This window comes from Salmo salar, chromosome 01, assembly GCF_965601325.2.
Source record: "Salmo salar chromosome 01, fSalSal1, whole genome shotgun sequence".
Classification (NCBI taxonomy): domain Eukaryota; kingdom Metazoa; phylum Chordata; class Actinopteri; order Salmoniformes; family Salmonidae; genus Salmo; species Salmo salar.
This window is the reverse complement of record NC_138291.1, coordinates 170,080,593-170,106,991: the sequence shown is the minus strand read 5'-3', so window position 1 is coordinate 170,106,991 and position 26,399 is coordinate 170,080,593. Positions and strand designations below refer to the sequence as shown.

General features: G+C 42.6%; 1 protein-coding gene across 2 annotated transcripts; it reads right to left on the bottom strand.

Moving 5' to 3' along the window:
• Positions 1-238: 238 nt before the first annotated feature.
• On the bottom strand, positions 239-26,318 carry LOC106570444 (protein zer-1 homolog). 2 transcript variants are annotated; one of them, XM_014142788.3, is made up of 16 exons: positions 26,177-26,318; positions 25,105-25,446; positions 24,616-24,766; positions 19,551-20,005; positions 19,024-19,191; positions 18,685-18,799; positions 18,309-18,455; positions 17,890-18,063; positions 9,778-9,993; positions 8,523-8,564; positions 8,081-8,200; positions 7,815-7,930; positions 7,311-7,499; positions 6,970-7,067; positions 6,557-6,659; positions 239-3,751 (listed from the first exon to the last, which is right to left on the bottom strand). In XM_014142788.3, exons 2-16 carry the CDS (start codon positions 25,269-25,271, stop codon positions 3,694-3,696), a joined length of 2,319 nt encoding a protein of 772 aa, XP_013998263.1. In that variant the 5' UTR covers positions 25,272-25,446; positions 26,177-26,318; the 3' UTR covers positions 239-3,693. The 2 variants fall into 2 exon arrangements, with proteins under 2 accessions (XP_013998263.1, XP_013998270.1); XM_014142795.3 differs by lacking the exon at positions 26,177-26,318 and adding an exon at positions 25,964-26,114.
• Between the last annotated feature and the right edge of the window lie 81 nt (positions 26,319-26,399).

The following is a 26,399-nucleotide window of genomic DNA, read 5'->3' as shown; positions in this document are numbered from 1 at the left end:
GACATCTCAAACAGCCTGGTTTACCTCCTCAATTGAATTGCACCCTAGGGCCGGGATTCAATCCGATCAGCAGTAAATATGAGTTACACTTGTAAAGGTCATTTCAGATTGAGTAACGTTTACCTTGAATGCAGTCTTCCTGAATGCAGAAACATTAACTTTAAAAGTTTCGTAGCCAACGATCTGATTTAATCCAGGCCCAGACTACTATAGACAAAGACAATGGAGAAACACAATATAACCACTCCAACTTTATTTTTTATTCATCTGAGATGAAAGGAATAAAATCTAGAACTGATGGTGCTATTGAAAGAAATTCAAACTGTGTGAGACATATGCACATTTTGACCGTAGGTTTCACTTGACACATCTGTAATATGATATATTGTTATGGGCATGATATAACAGATATTAAGTCATAAAATCTGACTGTAGCTTATGAAAAGTAAGTTGACAGTCATGATTAGCTGGGAATTGACTTACCTATAGAGGAGTTTGTGTCAGATGACATGACTGTTTATGAGATATTTAGGCCTATATTTTATGGGCCTAATATTAATATCACCATTATTATGAAGAGGCATATCTCTTCTGGAGACTTAGAACAGAGATGTCAAGTAAGTGCTACCTACATTTTCTTCAGATGCTCTACAATTTACAACTGAATAGTGAAAACATTTTTTTTTTTTTTTTTACTTATGTTACATGTTCATTTAGTGCTAAAGAGCTGATGCTGCAGCCTAAAAGACCTACATAAATCAACCCATCCTCCCTTTGGTGCTATGTAACTGCCCATTGATTGAATATTAGAGATTCCAACATCAGTAAACTTACTACGAAGTGAAGTTTCTAACAGTATAATATATTTTCAGTTTCTATAGGCCTTGCCCATTCTGGCCTCCCATTTGAAAATAAGCTCCCACCATAATTGTGAAAGAACAGTATAAATATAGTTGAACCAGGCATACAAATACAGAATCACATGAAAAAGGCTTTTAAGACAATGTACATGAAAAAGTTAATTCATTAATTTGATATCTAATGGTTCAGAAGGAAAAGTCCATGTCTGAATATGTTGGGCCTTCATGTGAAATGTACAAATTATAATACCGCTAGTCAGGGGCGCAACTTTGGTTTTAGAAGTAGGAGGGGACACAATTTTTTCAAATAAAAAATACAAAAAGTTATCCAGTTGGATAAACACTCCAAACAGCCTACCTGACTGTTTGGAGGCATCCGCATGGTCCTAAAGCACACAGTTGCCTCGTTTTGTATCACATTCCAATGACAAAACTGGGGGGGGGGGAGACAACAAATGCAATTTGAAAGTTGCGTCCCTGCCACTAGTGATCAATCAATGAACAGTCAGTCTGGTTTGGAACGTTGTATTTTTTCTAATGACATTTAGCTCCACTGACATCAAGTTCTGGACAGGGAAATGAGTGTACAGTTCTGAACAAACCAATGGATATTATCGGTTTTAAGATATATTCAAAAGGGAGGATTGTCAAAGTTGGACATGTGAGGACAGATACTTGGTTGCATGCTGTATGTTTCCATATCATGGCATTGGTTTCTTGAATGAATGTTGCGTGAACATGCTAGTGTTTGGAGACCAAGTGTACCACTACATCACTTGACTACCTTTGTATCCAAACCATGTGCAAATGTTAGACCAAATATGTTTTACATGGCAACTAACTGTATTGAAATGAGTTACAGGTTTTCCTAAATGTGTTAAATCAAAATATATGAAATTAGACTTTGTAGTTGAGGACATTGTATCCATATACTCCATACTGTTCACAAATCAAATTCCAATGCAAATATGACCCATGATGAGATTAATTACAATTTATACATGACAGACAAAATAAAATCATGTTTTTTCAAATCTACCTTCAAACCTTCCTTAAAATGTAAGAACATGGGCATATTTTATCCTCCCTGGTTTGTTTATCATTTGGCTTCTTCACGGGTTATATACAGGTAACTGCCAAAATAAACGAAACACCAACCTAATTTGTCTTAAAGGCCCAGTGCACTCTAAAACGTGATTGACCTGTATTATACACATATATTTCCACACTATGGAGGTTGGAATAATACTGTGAAATTGTGAAAATAATGCCCGTTCACTGTAAGAGCTGTTTGAAAAGAACGCCAGAAATGTCGGCTTGTTTTGGTGGGATGGAGTTTTGGCCTTCCATGGTAACATCACCATGCAGTAAATGAGTTAGAGAAATTAGAAATAGTTCCAGAAATGATTTTATATTGAGATAAAAACAGCTGCATTGGAGAAATCCCAAAATTTGGTGTTTTGTTGATTGTGGTGGAAAACGCTGTCTCAGGCGCCACTCCAGAATCTCCCATAAGTGTTCAATTGGGTTGAGATCTGGTGACCGAGACAGCCATGGCATATGGCTTACATTGTTTTCATGCCCATCAAACCATTGTGACCACTCGTGTGTGTGTGTGTGGTGTGTGTGTGTGGCTGGGGGCATTGTCATCCTGGAAGAGTCCACTCCCATCAGGATAGAAATTATTCACCATAGGTTGAAGGTGATCACTCAGAATGGCTGTGTATATCTTTTTGCCGTTTACCTTTCCCTCTAAGGAGTTGAGAGAACCTAAAACATGTCAGGAAAATGCATCCCACACCATAAGAGCCATCAGAACTCTAATTTACTCAAGTGCTTTCTTTATTTTGGCAGTTACCTGTATGTAAAGAATTGGGAACCAAGCCTAGATGTACAGATTAAATCATAGGAGTGTTTATAATCATATAGCATAAAAACAGACAGACCGAAACAAAGGTGGGACAGACAACTCCAAATATCTACAACGAAAAACTAAATAAAGTCCTTCACCATGCCACAGGATCTAGGAAGACTTCTGCCGGGGTCATCGTCATGGTTACAGTCCACGGTTACGCTCTCAATCAGTATGGGATGTAGAGGCTTCCACAGACATAACAACTTCACTGCGCAATAACAACTGTCCACAGATCAGTGCTGCATGGGATAAAACTAACCACCTTCCACATCTCATGGGGTCATCCATTTAGAATTTCTGTGTCAGAAATCTGAGAGGACCAAGGAATCTGAGAAGGATCATGATGGGCATAATGGAGCTCTCTGATGACGCTGTGTTGGAAACTCAGCTTATATAATGGAGGGCCTCTCACTAGACCCAATAGAACAGACTAAGGGGAGAAAGACAATAATAACCTCCGTTTTGTTTACAAAGAGGCAAACATCTCCCCAGTGTTTTGAACCTTATTATAAACACATGCACGCACATACGTCCTTTCATACACACACTGTAGCACACACACACACGCACTCTAGCATGCTCACACTCAGACAAGGACAAGCACGCACACCAAAAAGCAAAACAAACCAATAAGAGAACACAAATCCATTATACAAATGATGCTTATCATGTGCAACACAAATAAAACACACACCAACTCCGTGCACCATATCTCAACTTCCTAATAGTGTCGCATAACAAGGTTCTGTCCAGAAAGGCTGGCCGAGAGGCAAAAAACTGTTGCTCTGCTCTACAGTAAATCGATGCACACAATTGACCCTTGTGGTGAGAAGATAGTAAACAATGGTTCCTATGAAGTTGCCTTTTTGTTTGTATAGCGGTGTTGCTCCCTTGACGTCGACCTCTGCTGATCGTTGTCTACCTCGCTGTTTCCATTGGGTCTTCTTTGAAATTCTCACACTGCTCCATCACTTTCCTGAAACAGAGGAAGGGAGGCGTCAGCATTTTCATTTAAATTCACCCGGTTTGGGCTCCATTCTAATTCAAGTCAACAGATAAATTAAGGGGAGGGGGATTAGGGCAGTCCTCAATTTATTAACTACATTTCAAATCATTGGACTTTGGGACTGTGAAGAGACTTCTGGTGGCATGTATTGTGGTGTATGCATGGGTGTCTGAGCTATGTGCTAGTCACTTAGACAGCTCAGTGCATTCAACATGTCAATACCTCTCACAAATACAAGTAGTGATGAAGTCAATCTCTCCTCTACTTTGAGCCAGGAGAGGTTAACATGCATATTATTAATGTTTGCTCTCTGTGTACATCCAAGGGCCAGCAGTGCTGCCCTGTTCTGAGCCAATTGCAATTTTCCTAAGTCCCTCTGTGGCACCTGAACACACGGCTGAACAGTAGTCCAGGCGCAACAAAACTAGGGCCTGTAGAACCTGCCTTGTTGATAGTGCTGTTAAGAAGGCAGAGCAGCGCTTCATTATGGACAGATTTCTCCCCATTTTAGCTACTGTTGTATCAATAGGTTTTGACCATGGCAGTTTACAATCCAAGGTTACCCCAAGTAGTTTAGTCACCTCAACTTCCACATTATTTATTACAAGATTTAGTTCAGGTTCACAGTTTAGTAAATTATTTGTCCCAAATACAATGCTTTTAGTTTTTGAAATATTTAGGACAAAATTATTCCTTGCCACGCATTCTGAAATGAATTACAGCTCTTTGTTAAGTGTTACAGTCATTTCAGTTGCTGTAGTAGCTGACGTGTATAGTGCTGAGTCATCCGCATACATAGACGCATGTGGTTAGTAAAGATTGAAAAAAGTAAGGGGCCTAGACAGATGCCCTGGGGAATTCCTGATTCTACCTGGATTATGTTAGAGAGGCTTCCATTAAAGAACACCCTCTGTGTTCTGTTAGACAGGTAACTCTTTATCCACAATATAGCAGGGAGTGTAAAGCCATAACACATATGTTTTTCCAACAGCAGACTATGATCGATAATGTTAAGTCTAACAAAACAGCCCCCGCAATCTTTTTATCATAAATTTCTCTCAGCCAATCATCAGTTATTTGTGTAAGTGCTGTGCTTGTTGAATGTCCTTCCCTATAAGCGTGCCGAAAGTCTGTCAATTTGTTTACTGTAAAATAGCATTGTATTTGGTCAAACACAATTTCCCCGAAAACTTTACTAAGGGTTGGTAACAGGCTGATTGGTTAGCTATTTGAGCCAATAAAGGGGGCTGTACTATTCTTATGTAGCGGAGTGACTTTTGCTTCCCTCCAGGCCTGAGGGCACACACTTTCCAGTAGGCTTAAATTGAAGACATGGCAAATAGTGGCAATATCATCAGCTATTATCCTCAGAAATGTTCAATCCCTGAATAATATGACCCCCTTTTCACCTCTTCCACACTCACTTTATAGAATTTAAAATTACAATTCTTGTCTTTCATAATTTGGTTACATATACTTGGATGTGTAATGTCAGCTTTGTTGCTGGTATGTCATGCCTAAATTTGCTAATCTTGCCAATGAAAAAATCATTAAAGTAGTTGGCAATATCAGTCGGTTTTGTAATGAATGAAGCATCTGATTCAATGAATGACGGAGCCGAGTTTGCCTTTTTTCCCAAAATTGAATTGAAGGTGCTCCAAAGCTTTATTTACGATCATTCTTTGTCATTTATCTTTGTTTCATAGAGTAATTTCTTCTTTTTATTCAGTTTAGTGACATGATTTCTCAATTTGCAGTACGTTTGTCAATCGGTTGTGCAGCCAGACTTATTTGCCATTCCCTTTGCCTCATCCCTCTCAACCATACCATTTTTTAAATTCTACACCAATCCAAGGGAATTTAACAGTTTTAACAGTCATTTTCTTAATGGGTGCGTGCTTATTAGTAACTGGGATAAGCAATTTCATAAATGTGTCAAGTGCAACGTCTGTTTGCTCCTCATTACGCACCACGGACCAACAAATATTCTTTCCATCAACAACATAGGAATCACTACAGAAATTATTGTATGACCTCTTATACACTATATTAGGCTCAGCCTTTGGAACTTTGGTTTTCCTAGATATGGCCACTATATTGTGATCACTACATCCGATGGATCTGGATACTGCTTTCAAGCACATTTCTGCAGCCTTAGTAAAGAAGTGATCAATACGTGATGTTTTCATTCCCATGCTGTTTGTAACTACCCTGGTAGGTTGACTGATAACCTGAACCAGGTTGCAGGCACTGGTTACAGTTTGAAGCTTTTCTTGAGTGGGCAGCTTGATGAAAGCTAGTCAAGATTTAAATCACAAACATTATCAAGCATTTCACACGTTATCCAGATAGTGACTGTTTGCACTTGGTGGTCTATAGCAGCTTCCCACAGGAATGGGCTTTAGGTGAGGCAGATGAACCTGTAGCCATATTACTTCAACAGTATTTAACATGAGATCCTCTGTAATCTTTACAGGAATGTGGTTTTGAATATAAAACAGCAACACCTCCACCACTCCCATTTCTGTCTTCTCAATAAATGTTATAACCTTGTATTGCTACCACTGTATTAAAGGTATTGTCTAAGTGAGTTTCAGATATAGTCAGAATATGAATGTCATCTGTTACTAGCAAGTTATTAATTTCATTAACCTTGTTCCTTAAGCTGCATATGTTGACGTGGGCTATTTTGAGCACTTTTCTGGGATGATTGCTTATTTTCATTGCTTTACTGATCAGTTCAAAGGTTAGGTGGGTTAATAGGTGAGGTCATACCGCGCCATGTCCTTGGTCTCTTCGTGTGATGTCTGGAGCTCCAGCACCTTCTCCAAGAGAACGATCCCTCCTTCCTTGACCAGCAGAGGGCAGTACTTACTCGCTGAGGGAGGAAAGGAAGAAAATAGCTGAGAATAACTTTTTACTAGAAAGCAGAAATCTTTCCCTGATGAGTGACAAAGTGTGGGTAGTGGGCAGTATTCTCTTGAAAAACGATTACTCCAAAAGTGAATCCACAATTATGCTATTCATAATGCAACAATAAACATTAAAGAAATAACTGACCTCGGAGGTCTCTCAAATTGATACAATGTGGCAAAGACTGATCCCAACGCTGACACCAATAAGCGAGTTTACCTGGCAACTTGCTTACTGGTGTCAAAAGCGGGATTCGTCTTTGTATTGATACTCACGGTAGACTGACACCAGGTTGAAGAGTGCCCACGTGGCCCAATGCTGACTCACTGGGGCGATGCTCTGGGGCAGCAGGCGCAGGATAGGCTCAAAGGATCTGAAAAGAAAAGGGGATGGAGTGTTCATTCAGAAAATGTGAGTTAATTCACGTGTTAATTCGGAAAACGTATACATGAGAAGTGAAATGCATTTGCATGTCTAAAAGGTTGCTTTACAAGTTCAGCTATAGTTAAATCTTTCCCTGACAATCTACTTATATAATTTGAGGATATATCCAATTGTAGTTGGGATCATTTGTAACCGTCTCCAGAGACTCATCTCCATTGAGTTCTCTGTTTACCTGTAGTTGATATTCCGGCGTGAGGTGACATCCCAGCTCTGGATAGCAGCCATCATCTTGTCCATGACCGTGTCCCTCAGTGGCTCCTCCATTCCCCATGCCTCTGGCCCATCAAACACGATGTGGGACAGCACCCCACAAGCGTTATAGGACACCTCGATCCCATCCGCCTTGCTGTCCAGCAGGTCACTGTCACCACAGAACAGTCAGGAAAGCAGAATCAAGCTTTATTTATCCAGGTTAGTCTCAATGAGATAAAATCTCTATTGCAAGACAGATCTGGGAGCCTATGTATCAAGCGTCTCAGAGTAGGAGTGCTGATCTAGGATAAGATCCCTCCTGTCCATGTAATCTTATTCACTGTGATCCAAAAGGCAAAACCTATCCTAAATCAGCACTCCAACTCTGGGACGCTTGATACAAAAGGCCCCTGGTCCAAGATGGCAGCAGGATCAGTCAATACTGCATTTAACCATTCAATACAGACAATGGACATTCTCTTACCTGAAGACAGAGATGAACTGTGGGGTGAGGAGTTGTGGCCGCAGAGCCCTCACTTCTGCCACATTACCCAGCAGCCCCAGCATGTTACGGTGGAGCTCCTGCTTGTCTGGAAACTCCTGTGAGGCAGTGGAGGACAAAAAGGTGATACACAAGCAAGGCACTGCATGATGGAAGAAGGAATTGTATTTCATTTCAGATGGAGTACATTGATTGCATATTTTAACAAAAAAATGGTGGTTATGAAAAGGTGAGATGCCCTAGCTAACCTTCAGGCAGTCCAGGAAGAGGCTCATGCCCCTACAGTTGAGGAACATCTGACAGTTGTCTGGAGTCTCGTCAGTGATGTTCCACAGTGCGCTCCAGGAGAACTCCATAACCTGATCACACTGTAGAAAGTTAAACAAAATTAAGTTGGCATATGTTTTTATCCAAAGTGATCTCTAGGTAGACTCATCAGTCAGCTAGGCAATGCCGTTCCAGACAGTACACTTGAATTGGCTTAACACATGCAATGTTTTCTTTAGGGTTGCATGTCAAAATACTATTAGGTCTGGAATGAGCTAAGAGCTATGACTCATGACAATATGATTGTGATGTGGCTCAATCCAGTTTGCAGGTTCTGTGAGGTAATTTCAGACGAGATGTAGGAAGGAGTCTGCACTTGTGGAATGGTAGGGATGTTAAAGAAAGAAACAAAACATGACTCACCATCCTGTCCTGTAGCTTTTTCTGTATTAGATTCAACATTGTCTGAAAAAAAAAAGAAATAACCCAAGAGATGACTTCCAAAAACACATCAATGACCTGTGTGTGTACGTGTGTGTGTGTGTGTGTGTGTGTGTGTGTGTGTGTGTGTGTGTGTGTGTGTGTGTGTGTGTGTGTGTGTGTGTACGAATGCGTCAGGGTTTCCGTTAGCCGGTAATAGCCAGCTTTGGCAGATACATTTTTTTTTTAAATAAATAAAATTGCCGCTGGCCAATTGTCCGGGAGAAGAAAAAAATCCCATAGCGAAACGCTGCTTTTTGGCCCCTTCAATGATGGAAATACCAGTCGATGTAGTGGAATTCGATTGCCATATGTGTGCAGTATATTCATTATGTATCTTATTTATCACAGGAATACAGATACAGAGCCTTTGAGCAGAAAATCTGTCAGACAGCGCGAGAGCTGCTGCTACAGCATCTCAAACAGCAAACATAGGCAACGGAAAGTAGGCTTCATCTGCGCCTCACACACCACTTTGCAATGAGCCAAAGGCACAAGCCTAGTCATATTAGCAACCCATGCTAGTTGTTGCATATTAGATATCTCCTCTTTCTAAATTTCAAACTGACATTTTCATCTTTGTCACATGAACCCGTGATTCACCGCTAATTGCATCATGGAACAAACATTCGCGCGTAGCCTACTGCCTTATGCACATTGCTGCGCTTAGAATGTGAAGAATTAATAGATAATCAACATTTTAAGCTAAACATTCAGATCCGTTGCATCAGACGTTTATGTAGCCTAGGCCTACTGGTTGTACGGATTTGGGATCTATCTATCTTGAAAAGTACATGTGGACAGTTAATCTAACATACCGAATTCTGATGTGCACTTTGAGTAAGAAGGACCGCACATCGTTGTATCCTCGACTTGCATGTTCTGTTAATATGAATTACCATAATATAAATGTGATTTCTGTCATTCTGAGCACTGTGGATGGACAACCTAATCAGGTTACACACCCAATGCATATGGACCGGTAAATTAAAATGCTGCTGGTCAATGTACGGCGCCACATTTTCCTTACGGAAACCCTGGATTGTGTGCAAGTGACAAGTGTACCAATTTGTGTATAAGGTTATGGCTATCAATGTGAGTCTTCCCCATCTTGACAAAGCCCATTTTGTGTGCAATGTACAAGTGAGTGTTTGTTCGATTGTTTACCTATATCAAACAAAATAGCAGTCTCTCCTACCTTGACGAAGCCCATCTTGCCCACAGCTTCCTTGTGATGGTTGTCCACTTGGCAGACCAGGGCATTGCAGAGGTGCACGGCGATGCGCTGGATGGACTCGTCCTGCCGGGCCGGCTCCAGGATCTTCAGCAGCAGCAGGTTGACCCGGCCGTACTGGAACTCCAGCTCCTCGGGGATGCTGAAGTTACACAGTGTCAGGCAACAGTTCCTCTGAACCTGGCGGGAGAAAGGGGGAGGTGAGAGACGAGGGGGGGAGAGGAAATGTGAGTGAGGAATATGGTTTAAAGAAGGGAAGAGGAGAGGGGGAATGTGAGTGAGGAATATGGTTTAAACTAGGGGTGTGCCCATCTGGCCATAATCGTATTCGTAAATTGACAGTTGATAGATCAGATGATACTCGTGATCTGGAAAAAGTTTTTTAAATGCCTAAATAGAGATGAGTAATGTTTTAAATGCCAAAATAGAAGTTACAAATGTAGCTTATAGTCTCCCTTCACTTATATAGATCAAGAAAGCTGCAGATCAGGAGCAGCAGATGTGTGTGTGTGTTCTCAACTTGCAGCGGGGAGACAAGTTCTGTCACCAAGAACGAGCATCATGTTTCTTTTCCTACAGTCACTCTACTTTAAGACATTATACACATTGATAGTTTGCTAGCAAAGGTCCTCACCATTTGATTTAGTAGCAGACTAGCAGCAGGCAACACATCTAAATATTGCAGACCAATACGTGAAGGAGAAGTGACTGGTGAAATTATGAAGTGAGTGAACGGCGATACAGCTTCGCTCGATCCAATCGTAGCAGCAGAATCAAGCTACAGCCACCCATTTCTTTACGGACAGCAGAACTAGCCAGTTGAATTACTTAGAGCATGTAGCCCCTTCCAAGTGCTTGCACTTGTTTGAGTTTCATGAGAAAGATGCATGCTGGCAGCTTTTTTTTCTCCCCAATTTCGTGGTATCCAATTGTTAGTTACAGTCTTGTCCCATTGCTGCAACTACCGTACGGCTCGGGAAGGTCGAGAGCCGTGAGTCCTCCGAAACACAACCCAGCCAAGCCGCACTGCTTCTTGACACCATGCCCGCTTAACCCGGAAGCCAGCCACACTAATGTGTCAGAGGAAACATTGCACCCGGCCAGATAGAGATGGCAGCTTGGCTTCAAGTCCTTAGGAAACTGTGAAGTATTTAGTTTTTTTTATGTATTATTTCTTACATTGTTAGCCCAGAAAACCTTAAGTGTTATTACATACAGCCGGGAAGAACTATTGGATATCAGAGAGATGTCAACTTACCAGCACAACCAGCACTACGACCAGGAATACGACTTTCCCAAAGCGGATCTTTTGTCTGCACCTCCCAGGGCATTTGAACTGATTCCAGAGGCCGACCGAAAACAACGTCATTGGAGGAGAGGGGGCCGGAGCGGTCTTCTAGTGAGGCTTCGGATGCATGCACACCACCCACCGCTTCCGAGTATATTACTCACTAATGCCCAGTCCCTAGTTAACAAAGTTGACGAAATTAGTGCAAGAGTTGCTTTCCAAAGAGTAACATACTCAGTTTCACGGAACATGGCTAGCTGGGGACATGCTGTCAGCAAAACAAAAGTGAAGATCGTGGACTTCAGGAAACAGCAGATGGGACATCTGATAGATTGAGAGAGCGTGATGGGACAAGCCATCCCTGCAGGCTAAACCCTCCCCTATCCCCGACGACGCTGGGCCAATTGTGCGCCGCCCCATGGGTCTCCCGGTTGTGGCCGGCTGCGACAGAGCCTGGACTCAAACCAGGATCTCTAGATGGCACCCAGAGAAGAAGGCTGACGTTTTACGTGTTCCTAACCAATTGTGTTTTTTTTGTTAGTTTCTTTGCTTTGTTTGTAACAATTATTTTTTTATTTTGTACATAATGTTGCTGCTACCGTCTCTTATGACCAAAAATAACTTCTGGACATCAGAACTGCATTACTCACCACAAACTGGCAGAACCTTTTTTTTCCTTTAATGAGTCTGACGTAAATGACATACTGCTTTCCCGGGAACAGGCCCAGAACCCCGTCATTTGCATGAAGAAAAAGCGGAGAAAATGGGGCTAGAGGGCGGGCTGCCTTCTGAAAATTCGTAGGAGATCGAATAAACCCCCACGGCCTTCCATTCGACTAGCAAACGTACAATCTTTGGAAACTAAAATCAATGACCTATGCAGAAGATTAAACTACCATCGGGACATTCAAAACTGTAATATCTTATGTTTCACGGAATCGTGGCTGAAAGACGACATTATCTACATACAGCTGGCTGGTTATACGCTGTATCGGCAGGATAGAACAGCAGCGTCTTGTAAGACAAGGGGCGGCGGACTATGTACAGTTGAAGTCGGAAGTCATTAAAACTCATTTTTCAACCACTCCACAAATGTCTTGTTAACCAACTATAGTTTTGGCAAGTCGGTTAGGACATCTACTTTGTGCCTGACAAGTAATTTTTCCAAAAATAGGGTAAAAAAAATGTTTTCACTTATAATTCACTAATTCATTGACATTATGGGAAATTCAAACGAAATTAGCCAAGACCTCAGAAAAAAATATTGTAGACCTCCACAAGTCTGGTTCATCCTTGGGAGCAATTTCCAAACACCTGCGAGGTACCACGTTCATCTGTACAAACAATAGTACGCAAGTATAAACACCATGGGACCACGCAGCCATCATACCGCTCAGGAAGGAGAAGCATTATGTCTCCTCGAGATGAACGTACTTTGGTGCGAAAAGTGCAAATCAATCCCAGAACAGCAGCAAAAGACCTTGTGAAGATGCTGGAGGAAACAGATACAAAAGTATCGATATCCACAGTAAAACGATTCCTATGTTGACATAACCTGAAAGGCCGCTCAGCAAGGAAGAAGCCACAGCTCCAAAAAGACCATACTTTTTGGAGAAATGTCCTCTGGACTGATGAAACAAAAATAGAACTCTTTGGCCATAATGACCATCGTTATGTTTGGAGGAAAAAGGGGGAGGCTTGCAAGCCGAAGAACACCATCCCAACCGTGAAGCACGGGAGTGGCGGCATCATGTTGTGGGGGTGCTTTGCTGCAGTGGGGACTGGTGCACTTCACAAAATAGATGGCATCATGAGGTAGGAAAATGATGTGGATATACTGAAGCAACATCTCAAGACATCAGTCAGGAAGATAAAGCTTGGTCGCTAATGGGTCTTCCAAATGGACAATGACCCCAAGCATACTTCCACATTTGTGGCAAAATGGCTTAAGGACAACAAAGTCAAGGTATTGGAGTGGCCATCACAAAGCCCTGACCTCAATCCTATAGAACATTTGTTTGCAGAACTGAAAAAGTGTGTGCGAACAAGGAGGCCTACAAACCTGACTCAGTTACACCAGCTCTGTCAGGAGGAATGGGCCAAAATTCACCCAACTTATTGTGGGAAGCTTGGGGAAGGCTAACCTAAAGGTTGGACCCAAGTTAAACAATTTAAAGGCAATGCTACCAAATACTAATTGAGTATGTAAACTTCTGACCCACTGGGAATGTGATGAAAGAATTAAAAGCTGAAATAAATCACTCTACTATTATTCTGACATTTCACATTCTTAACCTGTTAGGGCTAGGGGGCAGTATTTGCACGGCTGGATAAAAAAAATGTACCCGATTTAATCTGGTTACTAATCCTACCCAGTAACTAGAATATGCATATACTTATTATATATGGATAGAAAACACTCTAAAGTTTCTAAAACTGTTTGAATGGTGTCTGTGAGTATAACAGAACTCATTTGGCAGGCAAAACCCTGAGACATTTTCTGACAGGAAGTGGATACCTGATGTGTTGTATTACCTTTAAACCTATGCCATTGAAAAACACAGGGGCTGAGGAATATTTTGGCACTTCCTATTGCTTCCACTAGATGTCACCAGCCTTTACAAAGTGTTTTGAGTCTTCTGGAGGGAGATCTGACCGAACAAGAGCCATGGAACGATGATGGCCCATTAGACACCTGGCGCGCGAGTTCATGTTGGGTACCCTCGTTCCAATACGGTATAAAAGAGAATGCATTCGTCCACCTTGAATATTATTCATGTTCTGGTTAAAAAGGCCCTAATGATTTATGCTATACAACGTTTGACATGTTTGAACGAACGTAAATATATTTTTTCCCCTCGTTCATGACGAGAAGTCCGGCTGGCTTAGGTCATGTGCTAACAAGACGGAGATTTTTGGACATAAATTATGAGCTTTTTTGAACAAAACTACATTCGTTATGGACCTGTGATACCTGGAAGTGACATCTGATGAAGAGAATCAAAGGTAATGGATTATTTACATAGTATTTTCGATTTTAGATCTCCCCAACATGACGTCTAGTCTGTATCGCAACGCGTATTTTTCTGGGCGCAGTGCTCAGATTATTGCAAAGTGTGATTTCCCAGTAAGGTTATTTTTAAATCTGGCAAGTTGATTGCGTTCAAGAGATGTAAATCTATAATTCTTTAAATGACAATATAATATTTTACCAATGTTTTCTAATTTTAATTATTTAATTTGTGGTACTGACTTGACTGCCGGTTATTGGAGGGAAACGATTTCCTCAACATCAATGCCATAGTAAAACGCTGTTTTTGGATATAAATATGAACTTGCTAGAACTAAAAATGCATGCATTGTCTAACATAATGTCCTAGGAGTGTCATCTGATGGAGATTGTAAAAGGTTAGTGCATCATTTTAGCTGGTTTTATGGTTTTGGTGACCCTGTCTTTGAATTGAGAAAACATTACACACAACTCTTGTAAATGTACTGTCCTAACATACTCTAAATTTATGCTTTCGCCGTAAAACCTTTTTGAAATCGTAAAACGTGGTTAGATTAAGGAGATGTTTATCTTTCAAAGGGTGTAAAATAGTTGTATGTTTGAAAAATTTGAATTTTGACATTTATTTGGATTCAAATTTGCCGCTCTTGAAATGCACCTGCTGTTGATGGAGTGCACCACGGGTGGGACGCTTGCGTCCCACCTAGCCCATAGAGGTTAAAATAAAATGGTGATCCTAACTGACCTAAGACAGGGAATTTTTACTAGGATTAAATGTCAGGAATTGTAAAACGTTTAGATGTATTTGGATAAGGTATATGTAAACTTCCGACTTCAACTGTATATTAGTAAATAACAGCTAGTGCACGATATCTAAGGAAGTCTCAAGGTTTTGCTTGACTGAGGTAGAGTATCTCATGATAAGCTGTAGACTGCACTATCTACTTAAAGAGTTTCTGTATTTTTGGTAGCTGTCTACATACCACCACAGACTGATGCTGGCACTAAGACCGCACTCAATGAGCTGTATTCCACCATAAGCAAACAGGAAAACACTCACCCAGAGGCGACGCTCCTAGTGGCCAGGGACTTTAATGCAGGGAAACTTAAATCCGTCTTACCAAATTTCTTACAGCATGTTAAATGTGCAACCAGACGGGGAAGAAAAAAAAAAAACTCTTGACCACCTTTAAGCACCACACAAAGAGGCATACAAAGCTCTCCCTAGCCTTCCATTTGGCAAATCTGACCATAATGCTATCCTCCTGATTCCTGCTTACAAGCAAAAATTAAAGCAGGAAGCACCAGTGACTCGATAAATAAAAAAGTGGTCAGATGAAGCAGATGCTAAGCTACAGGACTGTTTTGCTAGCACAGACTGGAATATGTTCCGGGATTCAGTCATCGGCTTCATCAATAAGTGCATCGATGACATCGTCCCCACAGTGACCGTATGTACATACTCCAACCAGAAGCCATGGATTACAGGCAACATCCGCAGTGAGCTAAAGGCTAGAGCTGCCGCTTTCAAGGAGTGGGACTCTAACCCGGAAGCTTATAATAAATCCCACTATGCCCTCCGACGAACCATCAAACAGGCAAACCGTCAATAAAGGACTAAGATTGAATCGTACTACACCGGCTCTGATGCTCGTCGGATGTGACAGGGCTTGCAAACCATTACCGACTACAAAGAGAAGCACAGCTGAGAGCTGCCCAGTGACACGAGCCAACCAGACGAGCTAAACTACTTATATTCTCGCTTCGAGGCAAATAACACTGAAATATGCATGATCACGCTCTCCGCAGCCCATGTGAGTAAGACCTTTAAACAGGTCAACATTCACAAGGCTGCAGGGCCAGACGGATTACCAGGACGTGTACTGTGAGCATGTGCTGACCAACTGGCAAGTGTCTTCACTGACATTTTCAACCTCTCCCTGTCCAAGTCCGTAATACCAACATGTTTTAAGCAGACCCCCACAGTGCCTGTGCCCAAGAACACTATTGTAACCTGCCTAAATGACTATCGACCCGTAGCACTCATGTCTGTTGCCATGAAGTGCTTTGAAAGGCTGGTCATGGCTCACTTCAACACCATCATCCCAGAAACCCTAGACCCACCCAAATTTGCATACCGCTCTAACAGATCCACAGATGATGCAATCTCTATTGCACTCCACACTGCCCTTTCCTACCTGGACAAAAAGGAATACCTATGTGAGAATGCTATTCATTGACTACAGCTTAGCGTTCCAAAACCATAGTGCTCTCAAAACTCATCAATAAGCTAAGGACCCTAGGACTAAACACCTCCCTCTACAACTGGATCCTGGACTTCCTGACGGGCCACCCCCAGGTGGTAATGGTAGGTAACAACACATCCGCCACGCTGATCCTCAACACGGGGGCCCATCAGGGGTGTGTGCTCAGTCCCCTCCTGTACTCCCTGTTCACTCATGACTGCATGGCCAGGCACGACTCCAACACAATCAGTTAAGTTTTCCGATGACGCAACAGTGGTAGGCCTGATCACCGAAAATGACGAGACTGACCTCCTTCCTATAGGCTGAGACCTGGCCGGGTGGCGCCAGAATAACAAACAATCCCTCAACGTAACCAAGACTAAGGAGATGATTGTGGACTACAGGAAAAAGAGGACCGAGCACGCCCCCATCCTCATCGACGGGGCTGTAGTGGAGCAGGTAGAGAACTTCAAGTTCCTTGGAGCCCACATCACCAACAAACTAACATGGTCCAAGCACACCAAGACAGTCGATTTGAGGGCACGACAAAACCTATTCCATCTCAGGAGAATGATAAGATTTGGCATGGGTCCTCAGATCCTCAAAAGGTTCTACAGCTGCGCCATCGAGAGCATCCTGACTGGTTGCATCACTGCCTGGTATGGCAACTGCTCGGCCTCTAACCGCAAGGCAATACAGAGGGTAGTGCGTACGACCAAGTACATCACTGGGGCCAAGCTTCCTGCCATCCAGGACCTCTATACCAGGCGGTGTCAGAAGACGACCCTAAAAATTGTCAAAGACTCCAGCCACCCTAGTCACAGACTGTTCTCTCTGCTACCGCACGGCAAGCGGTACCGAAGCACCAAGACTAGGTCCAAGAGGCTTCTAAACAGCTTCTAACCCCAAGCCATTAGACTCCTGAACATCCAATCAAATGGCTACCCAGACTATTTGCATTCCCCCCTTTTACACAGCTGCCACTCTCTGTTGTCATCTATGCATAGTCACTTTAATAACTCTACCTACATGTACATATTACCTCGACTAACCGGTGGCCCCGCACATCGACTCTGTACCAGTACTGCTGCTCTTTAATTACTTGTTACTTTTATTGTAATTTTTTTTTTTTTATGTTAAACTGCATTTTTGGTTAGGGGCTCATAAGTAAGCATTTCACCGTGAGGTCTTCACCTGTTGTATTTGGTGCATGTGACTAATAAAATTTGATTTGATTTAGTGGCACAGCTAGCACTGCTGTGCAGTGCCTTAGACCACCGCGCCACCCGGGAGGCGCCTGGCAGCTGAAAATAACTTATTTTCCAATCACAGATAATAACAAAAAAATACTCTGATCATAATCGTATCCAGAAAATTCCCCAAATCCTTCTTACAATACTCCTTTTGCCCGAGTAATCTGCACACCCCTATGATTAAACTCCTTCAGCCCTAATTCATACCAATCCAGTCCTTTTAAATTTGTGAAGGGAATTAACTTTGCAGTTTCACTGAGGGGTGAGACTTGACTTTACCGTGACCTCCTGGTACTGCTCCATGCCGTTGAGCACCACCTGGATGACCTGCCGGCGTAGCCTCATGCTCTGGTCGCTGCGGTACTCAGTGTTGGTCAGGTAGAAGAGGGCCGCGCTGCCCGTCACCTGGACACTCTTTTCGTACTTATGACACTTCAGTGCAGCAATCACCAGCTGGGGAGATCACAATAAGACAGCCAGGAGATAAACTGATAATGAACCCTTGAGAGGTAACTCGGTCAAATAAATGAAAGTACAGCTAGCTGTTTTTCAAACTTTATTGGTGTCAGAAGTGGGATCCTACAGTATCAAAATGAAAGAGACTTAACTAAACTTTCCACTTTGATGTCAATCACCCCATCTAAAGCATGAAGGTTTAATTTTCGGACACTTTCATTTAAATCAAAAAGGTCCCTAACCTGCAGTGCCCGCAGTAGCTGGCTGCAGTGCTGTATCCTGGCGATGTCAAACAGCTGGTTGATTGCACGGTGGGCCAACTCCGGGCGGAACTCTGTGTAGGCCTCGATGGCATTCAGGACCTGGTCTTCATTCTTGGAGCCTGTGACCTAAACAGGGACACAATAGATGTGAAGCATTAAGCACCACGACAACAACACATACACACAGACACACACGAGAGATATGAAAGCTACTGGGCATGCAGGTTTTTGGTCTAACCCTATAATAACACAAGCCCAAGACCTTAATTAGTTGATTCATTTGATGTTAATGATGGGCTGGAGCAAAAGCCTGCATGGCCAGTAGCTCTCCAGGAAAGCCCTGGTCTAACTTCACCTTGTACGCAGGGATGTGCGTCACATTACAAAGAGTGGTGTTATAGAGCCCCAGAAACTGCAGAGGTCTCTTCAGCTCCTGGAAAGGGTAGATGCTGCTCTTGCAGGGCTCAATGCTGAAAGAGACAGAAAGACAGAGAGAGAAAGAGAACACATGAGTCTGTCATATTTACATAACATGGGAAACGTACAGATATTTTTTAGAAAGAGAGATTACATCAACCAGTCCTACTATTTACAGGACATAGTTTTAGCAAGCAAGTCAGAAAGTATATCATACACAAAGTCTTCATAAGGACTTCATAGATGGTTCACGAATTATGTCACACAAGTGGCTCACCTTGGACGTCCCATGGCCTCCTCGAGGTGTGGGACTGTGCAGTTGTCCAGCATGATGTGGCCTGAGATGTCCAACGACACCAGGTTGACCAGGCCCTGCACGATGGCCGTCAGGATCTTACGGGTCATTTTGAACTTGGAGGTGCGCTCTCGGGAGATATCCAGGTGCCTGGGGAACACAAAGAGAGAAGGGTACAGAAGATTTTACAAGCCTACTGCACAAAGAGTGATGTTTACTTAATTTAGAGAATTCAAGTTGACAAGTTGAGTTATTAACTGAGTTATTAACAGATAAACAGTTCTTGATCAATTATTGCTCAAAACGGTACATCTGTAATTATCACCTAGGCATGGTCTACTGGACTGAAAACAACTACACACACAGTATCGGGCAGCATATCTTTAACTCTCAAGTTCCTAAATCAAGCAAATTCTTATGGTTATTCCAGAAACAAGGGCCCTGAAAGAAAATCAGTTTATTTTACCCAGTTACTGTACCAAGATTAAACCCTGCCCCTCACAGCTCACCTGAGGTGTCCCAGCTCCACCACTGTGTTGACCAGCTCCTCTGACAGGTCCACGTTGTAGAGCACCAGTGAGGCCAGCCTCTCCTTCCACTGGGCCAGGAAGGCAGCCCTGGGCAGCTGCACCCCGGACAGGTCCAGAGAGGTGAGGGCCGGCAAGGGCTTGAGCAGGGCCTCGGGGTCCACCTCCTCAGGCAGACCCCCCAGGTTGAGCAGCCGCAGCCGGTTGAAGCCCTGGAAGCTGAAGTCTGTCTCCAGCGCATGTCTGGAGGCAGGCCGCTGCTCCTCCTCTTCCTCGTCGTCCTCGTTGCATGCCAGCGGGGCGCCACCCTTGCGGTAAAAGATGTGGCTGCAGCCGAACAGGCTGAGGGAGACTAGGGTCTGGCGGAAGCTGGCCAGAGTCTTTAGGCTGCGTGCTGATAGGCTGTTGCAGTAGGTGAGGTGAAGCTCTATCAAGTCCTGGGAGAATCATCCAAACATGTTGATTGTCAGTTTCATTGTTTAGCCTATGTGGTACTGACCTTGTATTTAGCGGATATTCTTGTGTTTTTAAAAAATCTGACCTAGTATTGAGTCTGTGCTCTTTTTAAGTGATGCTATTCTGGATTATCTATTTCTTAACCTTTGATACTGAACATCGCTGAGGAAGAGTTTGCTAATCAGCATTTCACTGCACTGTTTACACCTGCTGTATGCTGTGCACGTGACAAATAAACTGATTTGTTTCCCCGAATTGGTCATGCAGAAAGGCAAGTGATCTGTTTGGTAACACTTTACCTAAAGCCTGCAGGTATAATACTTTAACATATAATAACAGTATATGCCACTTATTGTAAGCATTTGCGTGCCTTTATAATGCCATATAATTAAGCAATAAGGCCCAAGGGGGTGTGGTACATGGCCAATATACCACAGCCAAGGGCTGTTCTTACGTACGACACAACGACAAGTGCTAGGACACAGCCCTTTGCCATGGTATATTGGCCATATATCACAAACACCGGAGGTGCCTTATTGCTATTATAAACTGGTTACTAACGTAATTAGACCAGTAAAAATAAATGTTTTCTAATACCGATGGTATATGGTCTGATATACCACGGCTTTCAGCCAATCAGCATTCAGGGCTCGAACCACCCAGTTTATAATAAAGCTTATAACATTATCTATGTAGCAACATTAACTGACTCAAAATGGCTGTTTAGTCAGGATCATTCATATGAGATAAGGCAGGTTTATGCATGCTCTTGACAAGTCTTATAATACATTTTAACTACATCATAATTCCTTATACCATTGGACTGTATGGATTGTGCCTTCAATTGTTGAAGTCTCCAGTCATTTGACAGAAAAGTGTTCCAGACATTAAAAGGATACAGGCTGGTTTAGACATAGTCGTAGACACAGCCGTAAAATGAAAGTCTGTTTATGGGAGAGTATTAAAGAAGGAATGTAAGAGCCCTCTATCTCCTCCCCCCAGGGCCAGTGTGCATGACTAGATGGTACACATCCACACTGAACAGCTTCAATACTGGTGAAGGGCCAATTGACCTTTTATAAGTACCTGTGAGTATGTGTGTGTGCAAGTGAGACACACACACACACACACACACACACACACACACACACACACACACACACACACACACACACACACACACACACACACACACACACACACACACACACACACACACACACACACACACACATTTAGCCTAGTGTGTGTGCCTTCTAAAAAGGTTGTAAGTGAATAGCACATATATGGCTTGAATACATGGCCATAACCCCTACCACTATATCCCCCTCCAAGATCTGAAAGCCGCGGTATGGTTTCATAATAATAATTCTTATTGGCGGAAATACTAATATGCCTATACAGAAGAATGGGGGCAGTTTGAAAATGTACTAACTTACAGTGCCTTCTGAAAGTATTCAGACCCCTTGACCTTTTCCACAGTTTGTTACATTACAGCCTTATTCTAAAATAGATTAAATATTTTTTTTCCCCCTCTCAGCAACCTACACACAATACCCCATAATGCCAAAGCAAAAACAGGTTCAGAAATTTTTGCTAATTTATCAAAGAATTATTAAAAACAGAAGTACCTTATTTACATAAGTATTCAGACCCTTTGCTATGAGACTCAAAATTGAGCTCAGGTGTATCCTGTTTCCATTGATCATCCTTGAGATGTTTCTACAACTTGATTGGAGTCCACCTGTGGTAAATTCAATTGATTGGACATGATTTGGAAAGGCAGACACCTGTCTATATAAGGTCCCACAGCTGATAGTGCACGTTAAAGCTAAAACCAAGCCATGAGGTCGAAGGAATTATCCGTAGAGCTCCGAGACAGGATTGTGTCGAGGCACAGATCTGGGGAAGGGTACCAAAACATTTCTGCAGCATTGAAGGTCCCCAAGAACACAGTGGCCTCCATTCTTAAATGGAATAAGTTTGGAACCACCAAAACTCTTCCAAAGGTTGTCCGCCCGGCCAAACTGCGCAATTGGGGGAGAAGGGCCTTGGTCAGGGAGGTGACCAAGAACCCGATGGTCACTGACATAGCTCTAGAGTTCCTCTGTGGAGATGGGAGAACCTTCCAGAAGGACACTCCATCTCTGCAGCACTCCACCAATCAGGCCTTTATGGTAGAGTGGCCAGACGGAAGCCACACCTCAGCAAAAAGGCACACGACAGCTCGCTTGGAGTTTGCCAAAAGGCACCTAAAGAATCTCAGACCATGAGAAACAAGATTCTCTGGTCTGATGAAACCAAGATTGAACTCATTGGACTGAATGCCAAGCGTCATGTCTGGAGGAAACGTGGCACCATCCCTACGGTGAAGCATGGCAGCATCATGCTGTGGGGATGTTTTTCAGCAGCAGGGACTGGGAGACTAGTCAGGATTGAGAGAAAGTTGAACAGAGCAAAGTACAGAGAGATCCTTGATGAAGTCCTGAGTGCTCTGGAGCAGGTTTTCAGACTGGGGCGAAGGTTCACCTTCCAACAGGACAACGACCCTAAGCACACAACCAAGACACTGGAGGAGTGGCTTCGGGACAAGTCTCTGAATGTCCTTGAGTGGCCCAGCCAGAGCCCGGACTTAAACCTGATCAAGAGACCTGAAAAGAGCTGTGCAGCGACACTCCCCATCCAACCTGACAGAGCTTGAGAGGATCTGCAGAGAAGAATGGGAGAAACTCCCCAAATACAGGTGTGCCAAGCTTGTAGCGTCATACCCAAGAAGACTCGAGGCTGTAATCGCTGCCAAAGGTGCTTCAAGTACTGAGTAAAGGGGTCTGAATACTTATGTAAAATGTGATATTTCCATTTTTTATATTTAATGAGTTAGCAAAAATATCTAAAAAACAGTTTTTGCTTTGTCATTATGGGGTATTGTGTGTAGATTGATGAGGAAAAAACTATTTAATACATTTTAGAATAAGGCTTTAACGTAACAAAATGTGGAAAAAGTCAAGCGGTCTGAATACTTTCCTAAGGCACTGATTGGAGCTAAGTTATGTGATGCATTCCTCTGGTGGGATATACGAGGCAGACACCTGTGGTATCAATGATTAATTCTGGCCATACAGTAGCATGTTAAGTGACATGAACAAGCATGAGGCAGTTTGTGACCCAAGAGCTTTCCCTTGCCCATCCCCTCATAGTTGTGTTACTATCAACTTCTGCAGTGGAAACTCACTAGTCCATTAGTCTATGTTAACACCTGTAGCTGAACTACCCAATAAAGTCCACGGTGGTGCCTGCATGTCAAGGAATTAGCCTACAGAGTTGGGAGGGTGTGATGACACCTGAACAAGGTGACAGTTGTTGTTGTCCTTTACCAAGGTCTTCCTGGCCATTACAGAGGATGGATAGGCCTTCACATCAAACTTTATTACTATGTATACTGAAGTAAAAAAATAAACTCAACATATAAAGTGTTGGGCCCATGTTTCATGAGCTGAAATAAAAGATGTCAGAAATGTTCCATACGCACAAAAAGCTTATTTCTCTCAAATTGTGCACAAATTTGTTAACATCCCTGTTAATGAGGATTTCTCCTTTGCCAAGATAATCCATCCACCTGACAGGTGTGGCATATCAAGAAGCTCATTAAACCACATGGTCATTACACAGGTCCACCTTGTGCTGGGGGACAATAAAAGGCCACTCTAAAATGTGCAGTTTTGTCACACAACACAATACCACAGATGTCTCATGTTGATGGAGAGTGCAATTCACATGCTGACTGCAGGAATGTCCACCAGAGACGTTGCCAGAGAATGTAATGTTAATTTCTCTACCATAAGCTGCCTTCAACGTAGTTGCAAAATGCATCATACAGGTATGATTTCTGTATTTTGAAAGTTACATACCTTAAACTTGATTTCTGACAAGTACAACATTTTGGGACTATGTCAACAATGGACTAATGAAACAAATACTAAAAAATAGTTTTCCTTTATTTATACTTTTTTGTGTCAGTGCATCTGGATGTGGTTTTGGTCCTGATCTGAAAGGAGGTATTGTCCTGAATAGAGGAGGTATCGTCCTGAATAGAGAGGAGGTATCATCATGGCTTATATCTATAGAGGTTAGCTTGGGCCTAAGGTGCTTGGAGAAACCATTCCAACGCCTTCCATGTTGTTTGTGGGACTTTATGTCCCCCAGAAGAAAAAACTGCCGGCCAACCTATTTCTTGCAGGAAAAACACAAGCAAGAAGGCAGCAGGGGCACTCATGAGACTTCAAGTGATGGTGAAAGTTAATAAATCCCATCAGTGCCCCAGCTGCCTTTTCTGCCTGTGTTTTTGCTGTATGGCATTTTAGGCCACTCAGTCTACCTATAGCTTGGTCTCTGATCTGTTTGTACTGTATAGCCAACCCATATGGTCCATGTGGGCTATACCATAGATATTGTATTAAATTACTAGAGGGGCTATGTCATAAACCCTCAAAGTTCCAGAAGGTTCAAGTCCATTTTAGAATTCTAATTCCTAATTCTAGGGGCTATACAGCACAAAGATATCTGGGATCAGACCATCTCCACTATGTCCCACCTGTTTCCCAATGGCCTCCAGGTCCCTGTCCCGCACAAGGTCCTCCCTCAGCTGCACCCTGGTGAGCCTGGTGCTGCGCGGGTCCGAGAACAGCTGAAAGAAGCCGTCCTGCGGCTCAAAGTTACTGTCCGAATGTACCAGCTCCATGTATCTGTGAAGATGGATACATAAAACAGCAGAGAAATCATTATTTAAGACATAAGATCAAATTGATCATTTGTCAGAACATAAACTATGGTTGGCGTTTTCATTTCAATGTGATTTTTTTTGCAAGATCCAAACAAGCTCACAGCTAATAAAGTCATTGATCACAAAATCATCCTTTACACATCATAAAACAATAGCAACAATGTGAAACATGAGGTAAACCAACAAGAAAACCATTGTGTGAAAAATTGTGTTTAAACTACCCTGCTTACTTATTTACAAGCCACATGCTTATATTGACCATTAGGATTAGGACCTGTCCCAAATCCCAATTATACGTACGTGTTGACCAGCTTGTCACAGATCTCACTGGGCAGGAAGACATCTGAGCGCAGGCAGAGCTTGTTCCCGTCTCCCATGTAGCACATGGTCCTCCTCAGGTTCCTCAGGCAGAAGGCCGTGGACAGCGCCATGAGGCTGTCGGGGTTGTCCCCTGCTTTGGCCGCCATGTCGGATGCTGCTTCTCCCTTCCCCTCTGTTTGACAACAGGGCAAATCGGGTGGCCTCAGGAAGTGGGTGCTGGGAAGCTCTCAAAGGGTAGGCATCGGGATACACGAGGTGGTCGCAGAAGAGGCAGCGTGCTCAAGACCTCCCTAATTTAGGGTTTAGGCACACAAGAAGCAGCTGGAGACAAACAAAGTTATTATCATGAGTCATTAGGCTACTTGACATTGCTTTGATAGACATCTACAACTTTACTTCATATTTAGGGAAATGGCAATAGTATATGTCATAGCAGTTTGTCAGCTACGTGGCAAGCTAACTGTATTTAGGACTATAAATCAAAATGGCAACACATGTAATGACAGGCTTCACCTCCATGACATGAATTTGATGTCAATCAATTAGCAAAGAATGTTTGCGGAAGCAAGCTTAAATATTTATGTAACTAGTTTAGCGGCTTCTGAAACATTAGTTAGCTATTTGATTTAATTGAATTAGTTAGCTAATTTGCTACTAACGTTAAACACAACGACAAATTGATAAAGTACAAATGATTGTCAACTAGCCGCTAACTAACTGTTGTTTTTGAGATAGCTAATTAGCTAGCTAGCCGAGTTATTACGAATTACAGATGCGCTTTTTGGTGGTTAACTAGAGGTAGCTAGATCAAAAGAGTAAAGTAGTAATGTATATTTACAGGGGAACTGTATGTATCATAAATGTAAAGTGTAACCTGCAACCATGACAAATAGTTATTGTGCTAACTAACTACTGTAGCTACATCAAATCCTTTGCTAGCTAGCTAAGCTAACGCTAGCCTGCTGGCGAATATATGTTTGGTGATCTAGCTTGCTATATACACGATTTGTCAACACTGCTCATTTGCACGGTTTATCGGACACTATCATACCTTAGCTTTGCACACGGATAGTTCATTGGTTGATTGAATTAATTTATATTTTTTGAATCATTTACGTTCTCTTCTGTTTTTCGTGTTGGCCCGTGTCAACAAAACAACCTCCCTTTCCGGTTCATGTGTTGCAATTAATTGCTTCATGGGAACGGGAAGGTAATGAGAAACAAAATTCTCCTTGCATTTTATGAAAGTAGCTAGCTATATGTTGTTGCATGGT